This window comes from Ictidomys tridecemlineatus, chromosome 6 (genome assembly GCF_052094955.1).
Source record: "Ictidomys tridecemlineatus isolate mIctTri1 chromosome 6, mIctTri1.hap1, whole genome shotgun sequence".
Taxonomy (NCBI): Eukaryota; Metazoa; Chordata; class Mammalia; order Rodentia; family Sciuridae; genus Ictidomys; species Ictidomys tridecemlineatus.
This window is the reverse complement of record NC_135482.1, coordinates 2730959-2747386: the sequence shown is the minus strand read 5'-3', so window position 1 is coordinate 2747386 and position 16428 is coordinate 2730959. Positions and strand designations below refer to the sequence as shown.

At 64.3% G+C, this 16428-nt stretch overlaps 1 protein-coding gene across 1 annotated transcript in view; it reads right to left on the bottom strand.

The window, feature by feature from the left end:
• Celsr1 (cadherin EGF LAG seven-pass G-type receptor 1) overlaps window positions 1-16428 on the bottom strand; it is a 124929-nt gene that overhangs the window by 46690 nt on the left and 61811 nt on the right. Inside the window, exon 5 of the mRNA XM_021733011.2 lies at window positions 5904-5992. Coding sequence (XP_021588686.2) covers window positions 5904-5992 — 89 coding nt within the window. The remainder of the gene's footprint in view (window positions 1-5903; window positions 5993-16428) is intronic.

Below are 16428 nucleotides of genomic sequence, written 5' to 3'. Positions count from 1 at the left end.
GCACAGGAGCGAGGCTGTTCTAGAAGGAAGAACCAGGGGCCACGCCACTCCATCCAGTGGATGGGTAACTATCAGTGGTGAAGACGCCACACCGTGGGGGGGACCGTGGCCCAGCAGAGGCCATCTGACGGATGCTCTGAACAGGCTGGAGAGGACATGGATACCTTCAGAAAAATAATACGCACACACCAGCGCGTGTTCCTGTACCCTTTAAAAGTCCTCTCTGTTCAGTGACGTGGGCTCACTTAGGCACACACCACTGTCAAACTAACCGTTCCCTTCCCTCCACCCGATCCCGCCACAGGGTGGGGCCAAGCCCAGGCGACACGCTGATGTCAAGGACGTCCCCTCCTGCAGCATCCCCTGCCCGCCCTGAGAAAGGTACCCGTGCTCCCTCCTTATCACCGCGTCACTCTAAGGACACTAAGGAAGCCCGAGGGTGGCGCCTATGCGATGGGCCTTTCTCACGCGCCTGAGCCTCTGGAGATGTGCCCACGTCTGGCGCTCCGCTGTGCCCTCCTTCCCACTGCTCAGTAGTGTTCCACGACCCGGGTGTGGACCAACCTGCTGTTTAGCCATTTAGCCACTCGAGGCCACCTGTCCCCAGTTGGAGCCCTTATGAATCCAGACCCTCTAAACACACATGCAGGGGCATCTACGTGAACATGAGTCGATGTCGGGAGGGACATTGGTCTGGAGAGGGTTTTTGGTACCAGGTATTGAAACCAGGGCTACTCTGAGCCATATCCCAGACCCTCCTTTTTAAATATTTTTTTCACGATACCTTGACTCTATTTATTTTTATGTGGTGCTAAGGATGGAACCCAGGACCTCACACGTGCTAGGCAAGCGCTCTACCACTGAGCCACAGCCCCAGCCCCTCCCCAGCCCTTTTTATTTTTTATTTTGAGATGGGTCTCACTGAGTTGCTTAGGGCCTCACTCAGTTGCTGAGGCTGCCCTTGAACTTGCCATCCTCCTGCGTCCGCCTCCTGAGCAGCTGGGATTACAGATGTGCACCACCGCACCCAGCAGGAAGCAGGATTTTAATGCCAGAAGAGTGCCTGGCATGTGGCAGGCCCTCCAGGAATGTCTGATGAAGCAAGGAAGACGGAAGTGGAGGGGAGGGAACAGGTGCAGGGGGTCACCAGGGAGGCCACACGGCTCTTAGGCCACACGGTGGCGCTTCTACAGGGCCCGGGAAGACTGCTCCAGGCACCAGGGGCCGGGGTCAGAGTGGCAGTCCTTGGAACCTTGGGGTTTCACATGCAGGACAAACAAGGCAGATAAGCAAAGGGTGCACACTCCAGCCAGGGTGAGCAATTCCTAAGGACACCATATCTAGGGGTCACCCCGCAGTCACGAAAACCTGGAGCCTGGGGATCCTTTGCTCAATCAGAAGCCGAGATCCCAGAGCAGAGGGGAGCAGCACATCCCATCCATGGCCACGTGTCCCCATGAACACACTCAGACTGCACCAAAGACCGCCCCATGCCATCTTGGAATTGCCTGGGCCCAGAGAGGCCAGGCTGGGCAAGGGGGCCACGCACCCTTCAGACAGCAGGCCTCCCTAGCTCACGTGGCCACCAGGGGAACCACGGCCACCACAGTGATGGCCCCCAGGCAGGGCCTCTGAATGCCTCTGGCCCTTGGAGACAACCTGCACCAGAACGTCCAGGCTGCCTTCAAGCCTCGACCACCCCGTCCCCGTCTCCTGAGCCTCCCACTGCTGATTCACCCCTCCAGCCCACGGCTTCTCCAGCACAGCAAATGTCCCCCAGAGGATATTTGGCAATGACTGGGGACATTCTGGTTTCCACTGTACCTGGTGGCTAGCAGCTAGTGGCCAGGGATACCACCCAATGCAGGCCCTTCCAGAAGAATCATCAACCCCAAATACCAAGAGTGCGAGGTGGAGAAACCTGCTTGGCCCGTGCCCCTCCTCCTAAATCCCTCCATCATGCAAGCCCCCAAAGACCCGGCCCTGCCTTACAGCCCACTCACTGCCCACACCCGCCCCACCACACCCCAGGCCCCAGGGGCCGCCTGCCCAAGTGTCTGAGTCAGGCACACATCCCTCCCCAGCTTGTCCACGCTTCCACGGTCCTGGGAAAGCCAGGCAGGCACATCTGGCCCTGGAGGCCACTCCATGGTGCCTGGCCAAGGCGGGCAGGGGCTGTCCTCTCCCCAGGAGCCTATTGAGATAGCTTGTGCCCCAGCCCCAAGCTGGAGCCGGGCAAGGGGTATCGGCGTAATTCCACAGACGGCCACCAGAGGTCCTCAGTGAGGAACAATGCCCAGGGATGGTGGGAAGGGGCCGTCCAGTCCGGGAGGGGAAGAGACGCCCACCCAGAGCTGTTTGCACAGGGCAACCTCGGCTCCCAGGACACACACCCAGGTGTGTGCTGCTGAGGGGCGACGCCAGAGCAGCACTGAGAAGAAGCCAGATGGCAGCCTTGAGTTTCCAGTGTGGAGAAATAATTTCAAATGCTCTTCAGCCAGTGTTTACTGGTGGCTGAAATTCTCAACCGTCTTTCACAAAACACCCCGGGAAAAAAAGAGGCGATGGCCACAGATACTCCAGACCACCTCCCTGGTGGCCACGGGGGCAGGTGGGCAGAGCTCAACAGGCAGGCAGAGGTCTCCCGGAACAAGGTCCTGACTTTGCCTGCTCCCACCTGGGGGCGGAGGGAGGGTTCCCTGGCCTCTGGCTTCCGGAGGGCCTCAGCCAATGGGAGCCCAGGAGGAGGCTAGAGGGACGGAGGCGCCAGAGGTCCCCCCGCTGCATCCCTCACTGATGAGGGTCACAGCCCTTCTGGATTGGCTTCGGGTCACCACCCTCTCCTTCCAGTCCACCTGCCCACTGTGCTTGCTCCTCCAGAACTGAGGGTCATCACACCTCTGCTGCCCCTGCCACCGGCCCTGGGTCCACACCGCCCTGGCTGATACCCACACCCGCCCGTCGCTTTGTAAATAAACCCTGCTGGGTCATCCTGTCCGCGTGTTCCATCGTTCCCCAAGGGAGGGTCCCTGAAGCTGCCCAGGCAGGAGGTGGGCGGCCTCGGAGCAGGAGGGAGCTCCTGCCCCCAGCACGTCCAGGACGGGGCCCACCACAGCAGACGTGAGTCAGGCGGAAGTGTGCTGGGAGGGTGGTCAGCGCGAGGGCAGGGAGGGCATGGACGCCCCATGCCCAGTGTTCCTCCCACTGGAGGGCTGGAGGCCCACGGTCCTAAACCCAGTTTCTTAACAACCCAGAACAAACCCAGCTGCGGCAACAGCACAGGCCGAGGCTCTCAGGAAGGAAGGCGCCTGGGCAGCCCGCGGCCCCTCAGCGCGGCCAGCGCATGGGGAAGGGGCGGCAGGGGCTGCCCTCTGCTGCTGCTCTGCTGCGAGCCCACGCAGTCAGACTCTGGGAACCCTGGGCTTTGTCCTGCACCAGTGACCAGGGGACAGGAGCCCTGGCACTGATGACAACGTGAAGCCAGCTGGGAAAGCCACCTCCCTGCAGGTGGTCTTCAGGTTCCCCTCCCAGTGTCCCTAGCGCATCCTGACATGGGGCCGGCAGCCCTCCCTCCCTCCCTCTCTCCCTGGGAACTGCCACAGCCTGACAGTCCTGCCCGGCCCCTGGCGCTCCAAGGACATCTCTGCACCTGGACAGGTAAGAGCCGCCTGGCCCCCCACGATGGTGCTCCGGGTCCCGTGAGTTTCCCGCTGTGGGGCCCAGCCGAGCCACCCGCCGGAGCCCAACAGGCTGTTAAGTGTCCTCCCCAGAGCAGCCTCAGGCAAGAGAGGGACAGCAGGGCCAGGGATGTGCTGGGAGCCACTGACCAGCTGATGGACCAGCCCTGCACAGGAAGGTGTGGCCAGGAACCCAGCCCCCGCTGACCTTCCTGCCTGGCGAGGCCCCTCTTCCCCAGGGACTCCCAGGGCCTCTGCGAGGTGCGCTCACTCCGCGGAGCTGCCTGGGAGGGCAGGCGGGGGCAGGCCGGGGCTGACGCGCCTGGTGTTAGAACAGGCCAAGAGGCAGAGGGCCCAGGCCTACTCAGCCGCTGGACACGACACTGCTGTGGTCATTATCAGGTGTGTCTGTCAGTGCCCGGGGGGAACCGAGGCTGACTCGGCCTCCCCCACTCACCCGCCTGCAGACAGCCTGAAGCCTGGATGATTCTGGAACAGGCAGGAGGGAAAGCCCCGTGGGTGGCGTCTGCTGTGGTCCTGATGGTGCAGCTCGGGGCCCACCATGCCTTCTGCGCCCCCACGAGCCTGTGCCCGCTGGAACCTGGCCCTGGCAGCTCTGCCCACGGGAAGACCAGGGCTCCGGGGGGCACGTCCAGGTGGCCCAGCAGATACTCTTGAAATGTGTCAGCCCTGGGGCCAGGGGCCAGCAAGGGGCGTGTGCAAAACCAGGACAGAAGCCAGGTCATATGTGGGTGGCAAAACCACAGACCCCGGTCTTCGCCCCGGCCAGGTGTGCCTGCCCCTGGGGGCTCTGCACCTGCTCCTGGGCTCCCTGGTCTGCCGCACCTAGGAACGCCGTCTAGATGACCTGGACAGGAAGCAGGAGCCCGGTCTGTCTGGGCTGCCTGCCGGAGCAGACCCAGGCCTCGCGTCAGGCAGAACAGTCGCTGAGCTCAGGGGACACTCAGTGGGGACATGGGGACCCACCCCTCCTCCAGGGGATTCCAGTGTCCTGCCATAGGGAGCCGTCTCTCACCTGTGTGCCCAGGGGGTGGCTGTCCTTCAGGCTCCACAAGGAGAGAAAAGGGCCACGGGTGGGATCTTCTCCTGGGTGGGGGAGCAGGACCCACCCGTTCCCGCGGGGGTCCTGAGGACCCTGCAGAAAGGTAGGAGCTGGCTCTTCAGAGCAGCTGAGACGGGAAGGAGAACCGGGGTCGGCCACTGGGGAAGGCGCATCGTGGGTGAAGATGCCATCGAAGCAAAGCCCAGACCAGGTTTTCCACCGCAGCCCGGGGAAGGGGCTGGGAGGAGCACAGGGCGGCGCCGTCCCTGCCTCCCCAAGGCCACACGACCCCTGCACGCACCCATTACGCAGTTGTGACTGTCCCAATTGTGACAAGACTCCAGCCCCTGACACAGGACACCGAGGCCAGATGGACGCCACAGGCACCGCCTCCCCTGCCCAGCCCGCCCGGCTCCTCTGCAGGTGACCGTGACCTGCCAGGCACCGGGGCCCACTGGTGGGAGGGCAGCAGGAGCTCCGGGGCCTGCAGCAGCCAGACCACAGACACTGCCCCTGCCCTCCTCCATGTCCCTGGCACACAGCAGCCCAGGTGCCAGCAGCCTGTCCCCTCGTCACGGAGGAGGCTGCAGAGCCTGCACTGCAGCACCACAGCCAGGGACAGTAGGAGACCTGTGGCCACCATGCAGGTGACCACCTCTTGGAACCTGTCTGGGGTCACTGGAATATGACGGGATGTCCAGGGGGCAGCCCTGGGAGGCAGAGGGACAGCCATGACCATCAGGGGAAGAAAGAGCGAGAGGCGGGGGACAAGGTTGGCACAGTGCCCTCAGGCCACTGGTGGGAGGTGACACCACCCAGGGAGGAGAAATTAACACCCCCCACCCCCCCGTGGCCTCTGACCCGGACACCCCCCTCTGCAGTGCCCAGGAATTGGCGGAGGCTGGAGCTGCGTCCCAGCGGCTGGGAATTTCAACAGCAGGGACCGCAGCTGCAGCTCGGGTCCCGCCCCGGTGCCATGTGCTTCCGGGTCCCTGTCCTGCCTCCTGCTGCCCAGCACAGGGAGGGGCACTCCCCAGACCCTCAGTGGCCTCCTGACCCCACCTGCTTTAGATTTCAGAGAACGACCATCCTAGACAGGAACGTCCTGGACAGAACGTCACCCGGCCCAGTGGCAGCCCAGCCGCGGAGGCTGCGGGTCCTACCTTGTTGTAGTACTTCACCTGCACCGAGTGCCACCGCCCGTCACTCACGCCTCCAGGGACCTGCGGCGCCACTGTGGTGGTGGTCTCACCTGCACCAGGGGATGACCGGAGAGAAGGCAGGTGAGCAGGGCCTCGCGGGGACCCCGGCGGCTTCCCGGCTGCTGGACAGATGCACTGCTCCCTCTGCCCGCCAAGGGGCCTCCACCCCAACCCAAAGGGCTCGGGGGGCGGGGGCAGGGGACGGCCCTCCCAGGCCCACTTCCCCAGGGGCCTGCTCCGTGTTCCTTTCCTGATCACAGAAGCACCCTCCTCCATCTCTTGGTTCAGGGAAAGTGCACCCAGTCCACAGGAGGCCCGAGTCGGCACCACGTGCCCCGCGGTCAGCACAGGGCCTGGCCCTCCTCTGAGAGTTGTGCCACGGCAGTGGCCAGCACCGAGGACACACGGCTGTCTCCTCCTCTGTCACTTAGTGACAACTGCCAGCGCCTTCCCAGCCACAGGACACCTCCTGAGGTCCTGAGTATGTCCCCTTCACACCTGGGACCTGGGCCACTGAGGCCATCACTCTCCCAGGAGACCGGCCTCGGGAGGTGGTGCCGGGCACTGCACCTTTGGAACCCGTGGAGGGTCCCGGTGAGGTGCTGGCTGAGGGCAGCTGGAGGAAGGGGCGTCACGTGCACAAAGGGCAAGGAGGGCAATGTCAGGCCCCCAGCAGGGACTGCCTTCCCCAGGGGACCACAGGACATTCTGGAGAGGGGGCAGGGTCTGCAGAGCAGCGACTTCCCCCTCGGAGCCTGCAGAGGTGGCCATGTCCCCGACAGCCAGCTGGTGTCATGGGTGCCCCTACTCGTTATCCACGTGAAATCAGGTCCCGGCCTCCAACTCCACACGTGGGAGTCGGGACCAGGCTCCGGGGCGCAGCACCTCTGGGCTGTCCTGGGGAGCCGCCAGGGGCACAGCGCACCCTAAACCACCTGCCGAGTTCAGGACCTCACCCTCCCCCACGGCCACGTGGGGATGCTTGGTCCAGTCACGGCGATGCTAGGAGGTGGTGGAACCTTCCGGAGGGGGCCTCGTGGGTGGAGGCTGGGACACTGGGCCGTGCCTTTGCGGTCCCCTGCCCTTTGCTTCCTGTCTGCCAGGAGATGAGGGTCTCCCCTGCCAGGTGCCCCTGCCATGAGGTAGAGAACCACCACAGGCCCAGAAGCAATGGGCCCAACCAACTAGGAACCTCTCCTCTTCATAAGCTATTTACCTCGGGTCTGGTGTCACAGCAACAGAAAGCAGACTAAGACATCACCGGTGCCAGACAACCAGACCAGAATGGCCAGGGGCCGCTAGACTGTTTGGCTAAATAGCCCCCCACCAGCAGGACACTCCTTTGATGTCTTTGTCAACTTTTGGTCTGCAGGGCTGGGTCAGCTGGGTGGTGAAGTCTTGCCTGGCACCTGGGCTCAGCCCCTGCAGCACACACCACCACACTCAGCTGCGGACGCAGCCCACGCCTCTGAATGACCCCCATCTGGGAAGCGGGAGCGGCCCCCCCTAGTGCCGGCACCGCGAGTGACACTGTGACCAGCAGCTGTGCCCTCGGGATTTCGTCCGTCAGGTGGGTCCCTGGACACAGAATCGGGTCCCTGGGGTGAGCAGCCGGGGGGCGCCGCGGGACGAGGGGTGCCGCCAGCGCCTGGGCGGAGCCTACCTGCTGAGAAGGTGAGCTGCACCTGGCCGTCCACGATCTCCAGGGCGATGAAGTCGTGCCTCTCGTTGAAGCGGCCGTTGTACAGCAGCAGGGCGTCCCTGTCCTGGGTGGCAAACCTGCGGGGCAGCGGGCCACGTCACGTGACAGAGGTCCCGGGGCCATCGGGCCGCTGGGGAGGGGCAGGGCTGGCCCAGGAGGGCAAGCCCAGGGCCACAGCTCAGGGGGTCCCTGGTGCCGCAGCTGACGGCCTGCAGAACGTGAGCCCGTCACAGACCCCCGTGGGCTAGAGGGGTGACACGTGGCCAAGACTCCAGCCACACACATTTTGGACACAGAACATACCACACCACGTGTCTTCTACAACTGGAAAGAGACCCCCACGTCCCCAAGCCCCTGCGCACACAGGGACACTGGAGCCGAAGGAACACCTCAGGCCTCCCCTGAGCCCCCGTCACCTCTCCCTAATATAGGTCACAGGTTAAGAGGACCCCAGGGCCCTTGCATCTGCTGCTCCCTCTGCCCGTTACAATCCTCCCTGGCTTTGCAGGTGGCTCAGGGGTTGAGCAGTGGCACCTTCCCTCACCAACTTCAGCTCAGCCTCGACTCGGCTCTAACCGTCCATCACTTTCTTTTGTCCATCTCTGAAATCACCCTATTTATTTATTTGCTTGTTGATAAGAAAGCAAGACCCTGTGATCTTGCAGGGTGTGCCATCCGCCCTGCAGAGGAGGGACTGTGGTTCTCCTCTCTGCCACATCCTGGTGCCCCCTGGTCCACACTGTGCCATGGAGAACACACTGAATCCCCGAATGGAGAAGGTGGGACTGGACCAAGGGACGCGGGGACACGGCAGACCTGTCATGGCTGTGAGCATCCGTCCCCTCGGAAGCCCCTCCTGCCTGGGGTGCTGGGGTAGCTGCCCACCAGACCTGGCCCCGAGCCCTCCCTCGGCCCGGGTTGTGCCGTCCGTCCTGCGTGGGAGCCTGGGCCAGCCCCGCATACTGGCTTCAGTCTCTTCCTGAGTGGACACAGCCCCGTCCACACGGGCTCAGGGCAGCTGCCAGAACGAGGACCGGCACGGCAGGGACAAGGCCCACAGCACACTGGACACGGGGCCTGGGAATGAGCGGGTACCGCGTGGCGTGGCGGCTGTGGGTGCATCTGGTTCTCCGCAGGCTTCACGGTGCCGGCCTGGGGCTGGCACACGGCGGGCAAAGGGCCCTGCCACGCTGGACGCGGGCAGAAGGGGCCCGGACCAGGGGTGGGGGACAATGCGGGCAGAAGCAGAAACCCCGGGAAACAGACCCCGAGGCCGTGGGGGCCCGGAGAGGACAGGACAGAGTTGGGGAGAGGCTGCTGGGAGCGGCCTTGGGGCCCGGCACTCGCAGAGGCCACCTGAAACCAAGGCCACACCTGCCCGCTCAGTGGGGCCTGGCTGGGTATGAGAGGGGCCCCGCGGCAGCCGCAGGACCACAGTCCCCACGTGGGACGGGCCCGGGGGGCTTTTGTGCTTTCATGGCTGAAGTCACTCAGGCCAAGGGTCCATGAATGATCCTCCGTGACAGTCTAGAAAAGCTAAGCGTGACGGCTACTGGACGTCACCCTGCCTGGGGGACACTCAGCTAAACACTGCTGCCTTTCACTTGCTGTCAGGAGCCAAAAGACTTCCTGTGTCAGCCTCCCACACCTCCCTGGCCCCCACGGCCACCCTCTGGCACCGGGGCCGGTCACCTCTGAGGTCGGCCTCCAGCGGGGTGCCCTCCTGCAGCTCAGGGTGCCGGCGGCATGAGGGCTGCTGGCCACACCCAGGTGGCAGGTGGCCCCGACTGTGGGTCCTCACACTGCCCCAGACTCACTCCAGTCACAGTCCACAGCACTTTCCAGAGACAGGGCTCCTCTGACGTGGGGGTGCTCGCGGGAGCCCTGTGTGAATCACCCGCACAGGGACCCCGCAGAGTGGGGGGGCCCTCATTCGGAGGCTGTGCTGGGGGACGGCCTTCTGGGCAGAGGCAGGGATGGGCAGAGGCAGGGCCGCCCACCAGGCCCCGGCAGCGCCTCGGAGCCCACCTTGCCAGGCACAGAGGAGGCACACGGGGGCCGTGCTCAGGCAGCTCTGGCTGCACGGCTCACCCCCCCCAGGTGGGACCCGGGACACCTGCTCCAGGAAGGCGAGGAGCCCGGGCGCAGGGCACTCACGCGAGGGCGATGGTGAAGTGGAAACGCTGGCGCAGGCCGCGGAAGGTGACGAAGGACCGCGGCGGGAAGCTCCTGGCGCTGACCTCGCAGTAGGGCCGCTGGTACTCGCCCGGGGGGCACACGCAGTGGAAGCCGCCGATGAGCAGGTTCACGCAGGTGCCCCCGTTTTTGCACACGCCGTTGGCACAGCGGCCGGAGCGGGCGTTCACCTGGCAGTGGTCCCCTGGGGACGAGAGGCAGAGGCGAGAGGTTACGGGAGGCCGAGGGACAGCAACGGGCCTCAGAGGGCCCACAGAGCAGCCAATCAGGGAAAGACCAGCTGGAGCAGAGGAGGGCCCCCAGGGCAAGCGCCCAGTGCCCAGCACCCAGCACCCAGCGCCCAGGCCGTGGGGCAGCTGCTGCCAGGGGCTCGGGTCCTGCTCAGTGGTCTCCTGGTCCAGCGGCAGCCCCAGCTCCCAGGTGGCTGAGGACAGGTGGGGAGCATGGGGTTTTCTACATGCACCCGGGAGGCCTTCCCTGAGGGGTCAGGAAGGAGGCCTGCTGGGCCCTGGGGAGCGCGGGTGGTGGACAGGCAGCCCGGGACCCCAGGCACTCGTGGGCTGAGCTCAAGCCCCACTGTCCAGACACAGGGCCTCCCAGCCCTCCCCACCCCTGCACCTGGGCAGTGCTGACCACATCTGTGCCTTGCCCAGGACTCGGGGACGTGCCAAAGCTCTGGGCCCGGGGCCCTCCTCAGGGGCTTCCTGATGCCTGTCCTCCCTGCTGGCCCTCGGACCCCTCGCCCAGACCAGCCAACACCAGGTTCCAACCTGGCGATGACATGTCTCTCCCACCAGCTCATGGCCTCCCTGCGGCTGGGCACCACCCCACAGCCTAATGCCCCTGCTTCAGGATGGTTCCAGAGGCTTTCCAGAGAGCCGGGGTGCCTACAGCTGACCACCTGTCTCCTGAAGGCCCCAGCCAGGAGGGCCGGGGCTCGCTCACCCTCAGCACAGTGGTGTCCAGACCAACAGCCGTGTGGGCCAGCGGCCTGGGTGGTGCTCCAGTGGGGGTGACCCAGTGCACCTGCCTCCTTCACCTCTGCCAGGGAGGGACGTTGACCAGAGACCCTTCACACAACAGGAGAACCACCCAGCAGCCTCTCCCCGGGTCACTGATTTTAAAGTGAATGCATTTTTAAAATAGTGTCCCGTTCATCTACTAAAGAGCGGAGCACAGGAACCGGGCACGCAGCGTGTCCAGCAGCTTCTCACGCATACCGCCAGGGAAAAGCCAGAGCCCCCGGCCCAGCACAGGCGGCTGGAGCTGACCCCCAAGGGCTGCCTGGTACTGGTGGCATCAAAACTCAAGCCACCTGTTCCCACCGGTGGCCATGCAGGTGGATCACGGTTACTTGTGGACGGCACAACACTTTTGTTTTATTGTTTAGGTGACGCTGAGGGTTGAAGCCGGGGCCTCACGCACGAGACAAGTGCTCTGCCACTGAGCCCCAGCCCCAGCCTGAAGTTTCCTCAGTGGTAAAATCTTTTCCTTTCCCACCTCCTTGTACATAAACCTTCGTGTTCCGAGTCTCTAGACAAACCCCCAGCTGTGCTGAGTCACAGGGTAGTTTGATGACATTTTGGTAGACATTTCCAAACTGCCCTCTGCGTGAGCTCACATGCCCACCCACAGAAGGGGGCCTTGTGAGAGGTGATCAGGTCACTGGTACCACCCAGAAGGGCCGAGGGCCTGGGCTGTGGGACTGGGTGGCTATCAAGCCAGCATGGATTCCCCAGCTCTCTTACTGTGTGGCTGTTCACACCTGGTCCACGTGACGTCATCTGCCATATTATGACATGGCCAGATTTTCACCCGAAGCCAAACCTATGGGGCCACCCAACCTTGGACTTTTCAGGCCCCAGAACTGTGCTAAATAAACCTATTTTCTTTTTAAAGTACCCAGTCTCAGGTATTTTGTTATAGCAATACAAAATGGACTAAGTCAGATGTCTCAGTCTGCTAGGGCAGATACCACAGGCTGGGCCACTTGAACAACAGACCTGACTTCTCTCAGTCTGAAGGCTGGAAGTCCAAGATCAAGGTGCTGGCCAGCTGGGTCCTTGGTGGGCTCTCTGCCTGGCTTGTCCTCACATGGCAGAGAGGGAAGGAGGGAGAGAGGGTGCACCCTAGCTCCGTCTCTCCTGACGCAGACACTGACCCTGTCCTGGGACTCCATCTTCACGACCCCACTTAACCCCTAATCAATCCTCACAAGCGGAGCAGAGCCAGGACGTGGGGAGCTGGGTGGGAGGCCATTCACCCCCAGCAGACACCACGAGGCTGCGGGGACCCCAAGAGCTGCCCGAGGAGGGCAGGGAACTCAGGTCAGTTCTGGGAACAGACCCAGGAGCTGTGAGGCAGAGTCCTGTGGGACCGCCACGCCCCCGAGGCCAAGGCCGGGCTGTGCCAACAGCTCTCAGGGACCTGCACTCAGACGCCCCCAGCCCTCAACGCCACCCACCCAAGGGGACAGCGCCTCCGTGACAACCCCCCAGCAGCTGCTCAGGGAACACACAGGGGCCACAGGTCCAGGCAGGCCAGCGGTGAAGGCCGACCCGGGCGGCCGACCCCTGCTCCGCCCAGCGCAGCCTGCCCCTCACCCAAGACCTCGGGTCCCCGAGGCCACCTCAGCCTGATGTGTCCCCACCACGGAGTCAGGAGTTTCCCCCACCCAAGGCAAGGCCTCGGGGCGTCAAGAGCAGACCAGCCATCTGAGATGGTGACAGTCACAGGGACGAGCCACCTTCCCACAGCTCTCTTCCCATGTCCCCTCCATGAGCAGGGGACCCCGACGCGCACAGCCACTCTGAACCTCGTCACACCAGGAGGCCCCCGCGGGGCACCCACCTGTGATCCCGGGGCCCGGGAGCTGAGGGGGCTCTGGGCAACTCAGGGAGACCCCGTCTCAAAGACAGAAGGGTGGGGACGGCTCCGCGGTGCAGCACCCGGGTTCCAGCCCCCCCAGAAAAACACCAGCCTGGGGGAGGGGGGGGCTGACCTGCTCAACTCCCGACCAAGCAGGGGCCACCGCGAGAGCCCCAGGGCCAGGGCCCCAGGTCAGGCCCAGGCCCAGGCCCAGGCCAGCGGGTGCTTTCTCCGCAGCAGCAGGCAGGGCCCAGCCCTGGGTCAGGAGCAGAGACCGGCCACCTGCAGGGCTGAGGGGAGGGAGGCAGCCACGGCCAGCCTCCGGGCCTCACCTGGGCTCCGCCCCCGGACCCTCTCATCTCTTCCCTCCTGATAACGGGACCCGGGGGACTGTGCAGGCTCACACTCGCACACGGGCCCTGTGCACACACACACACCCACAGCCTCGCACACGCACACAAGCTGACACATACAACCTGTCTCACACACTGATTCCACCCTCTGACCCAGTCATGCACCTGCTCCTACACACACACACACACACACACGCTGACACACCTGCACACCCACCGTCTCACGCGTGGTGACACACCCTGCCACACACACGCACACCCACACGCATGCCCACCACACACAGCCACACAGTCCCGACACTGTCACACAGTCACCTGCCATGCACACCCGTGCACACCCGCGCACACCCACTGCCCACAGGCACACTCGGCCTTCTCCCGGGCTTCAGCTGCACCCCTCCCTCAGACACTTCAGAGTCTCGTTTCCACTTAGAAACGCGGGCGTCTGGGAGGTTCGCTTTGCAGCCTTCCGGGCGGCACCTTCTGGAGAACAAACCGCCCCAGGAGGACAGGCAGACCGAGCGCTCGCCAAGACCAAGGACACGCTGCCCACAGCGCTCGCCGGCCAGGTCCAGAGCCCTCAGGATCCAGGCCGCGGGAACCTTCAACTCCCCCTGAAGAAGGCCCTGGCCTCCAGGCCCAGACCCTCGTCCTCCCAGGCCTGCCCAATCTCTGATCCCAGCGCGGGGACCTCCCCACGGAAGCCCAGGGTCTCTCCATACACAGGGGGAAGGAAGGCAGCCAGGGGACACAGCTGTCCCTCCCGCCGTAAGGACTGGCTGGGACTTGCTGCTTCTAGGCTGGGTCTCCACAGCAACGGGGCCACAAGCCCTTAGGCTGTCCTTGTGGGGTCACCTGCGGGGACACTTGAGCCCCAGGTGCCTCAAACCCTCTGATGTCCAACAGAAAGACCACAGTGAGCCCCAGAGGGAGCACTCCTGTCCCCAGGTAGGTGGCCATGCCATCTCAAATACGTGGCCGACAACTCCCAGTCCCACGAGGAGGGTGGCCCGGCACCAGGATCCAGCGTTTGTTTCTCTGGCTTTATAGAGAGGCCACCGTTGCCACCTGGCTGTGTGACACACGGCCACAAACCCATCACCACAGTCACCACTGTCATGTTCTGGAGCGGGAATCCGGGGCCAGCTGTGGACGGGGCCGGGCCTCGCAGGAGGCTCCAGGGAGGATGGCTCCCCCAGCCTCAGGGTGGGGCTCCGGGTTCCTTGGCTTGTGGCCCCATCACTCCAGTTTCTGCTCCAAGAGCACGGCCACCTTCCCTGGTGGAGGCCCCTCCCCGTCCTCTGACAGGCACTGGCCATGAGATTTGGGGTCCAGACTAAGCTCTGGGGACCTCATCTCGTCTGGAAAGATGCTCCTTCCAAAAGAGGCCACGCTCCAAACGAGAGTGGACACGGGTCTCAGCGGCCAACGGGGGGCCTGAGACACTGCTGGGCCTTCCCCGAGGACTACTACGCGAGGCTGGGTCCCAGGCTGTGGTTCCTCTCCTCGGGGACGACGCCTGACTCTTTTCCCCACCAGCCAGGAAGAGGCAGAGCCCTGGGCTCCCCAGCCAGCAGCCCTGATCACCCCAACTCCCTCTCTCCTCGGGACCCCAGGCCCAGGCCTTCCCTCCCCAACCTGGTTCTCCTTGGGGCCCCCATCTGGGGTGAGGCACTGAGTCACAGCCACACGCCTGACCCCTGCCCCTGGTCCCCCACAATGCTCACCTGCCACTCCTCACCCCTACCCACACTGCCACCCTCAAGCTGCACCCCTTGCCCACGGCGCCCCTTGCCCACGGTGCCCCCCTCACAGGCCCTGCACCCTTACAAATCTGCCTGCTCTGCACAGGACACCGGAGACCACCTCTCAAGCTGCCGGGCTCTGTGTGTTGGTCCCAGGGGCTTGGAACCACCCTCACTGGAGACCCCACCACCCCGTGGGCTGGCCATCAAGAACAGGCGCAGCCCCTCTGCACCAGCCTCCCCCACCAGCCTCCCTGCCTCCCTCCGCCAGGCCCAGGGATCCACCAGTTAGCACAGGTGGCTGCAACCCCCGGAGCTGTCCCTCGTCACCAGTGATGGGAACCCCACGGTGCCCACCTGCAGTCCTCCCCCCCCCCGTTCTGCATGTGGCTTCCCAGGGACTGGAGGCCACCCTGTGTCCCCTCCCCACCCCTGTCCTCATCTGGGGCCTGTCCCCTTGGTGAGCAGGTGCTGGTGCCAGGACACAGAGCCCAGGCTGCCCCTTCTCTGTCCCTGCTCAGGTGACTGTCCCGCATCATCTGTCTCCCCTGGCTCTGTGGAGGCAGCTGCCGTGTCTGTTCAGTCGAGCACACAGTGGGCACCTGGTGTGTGCAGGGTGCTGGACGGGTGCCCGCAGGGAGGCAGTGGCTGAGGGGAGCCGGATCCACGGCCCGGGGAGTGCTTGTGGGATGAGGTCATGAGACACCAGCCCCTCCCCAGTTCAAGGCACGGATGACTGACGCTTGCTCATAAGCCACGGAATCAGGAAGCCACGTGACTCAGGTACGGGAACCCAACAACACAGGAAGGAGGCTGGCATGCAGGGGACGAGGGCACCCACAGGCCGGCCTCACAACAGGCAGCTCCCTAAGTGTCAGGCTTGAGATGAGCCAGGCCAGCCTCATCTCTGGCCCAGTGCAGGTCTGCTCCAGTGTCCACTCCAGTGTCCATGTACAAGGACACTCCAACAGCAGCCACCACAGCTGGCCTGTGTCACCCGTGCAGTCACCTGCCAACACCCCGCCCCGAGCAGCAGAGCACTTCACCCCGGGCCTTGGGGACCCTGATCCATAGCACATGCGAGTCCCCATGGCCACCTTCAAACTGCCAACCTGATGGCGCTGGGCGTGGAGCTGAGGAGAGAGGTGTCGTGACGGCAGCCGGTCACCCCCGTACGGAAACCATGGTGACGGACCAGGCTTCTCAGCCTTTGCCTGTGGGTGAGATGCCACTTTCCTGTTTTAGCACTTGTCATTCAAAATGAGACCTGGCGTCCCCGCCCTGGCCCTGTGGTGGAGTCCAACGCGGCCGAGTCATTCGCAACCCCCCTCCACCACCTGCACCCCCATTCCTGCTGCGCCCCTCGGCCCCCACCTCGGACCAGGCTCACCTGGGCACTGACAACGGAGCTCAGTAGTGCCCCAGCGGGCCGGAAACCCGCGTGCGGGAGTGACGCGGGCCTCGGCCCTGGGTTCCAGTGCCAAAGCAAAGCCCCAGAGAGAAGCTGGGAAGGGCCTGGCGGAAACCATCCTCAAGGGCCGCCGCCTCGGCTCAGGGGCCAGGGACCCAGCCCCAGGGCCCGGGCACCGTCACGGGCACCTGTTTCACTCCAGGTCTGGGTG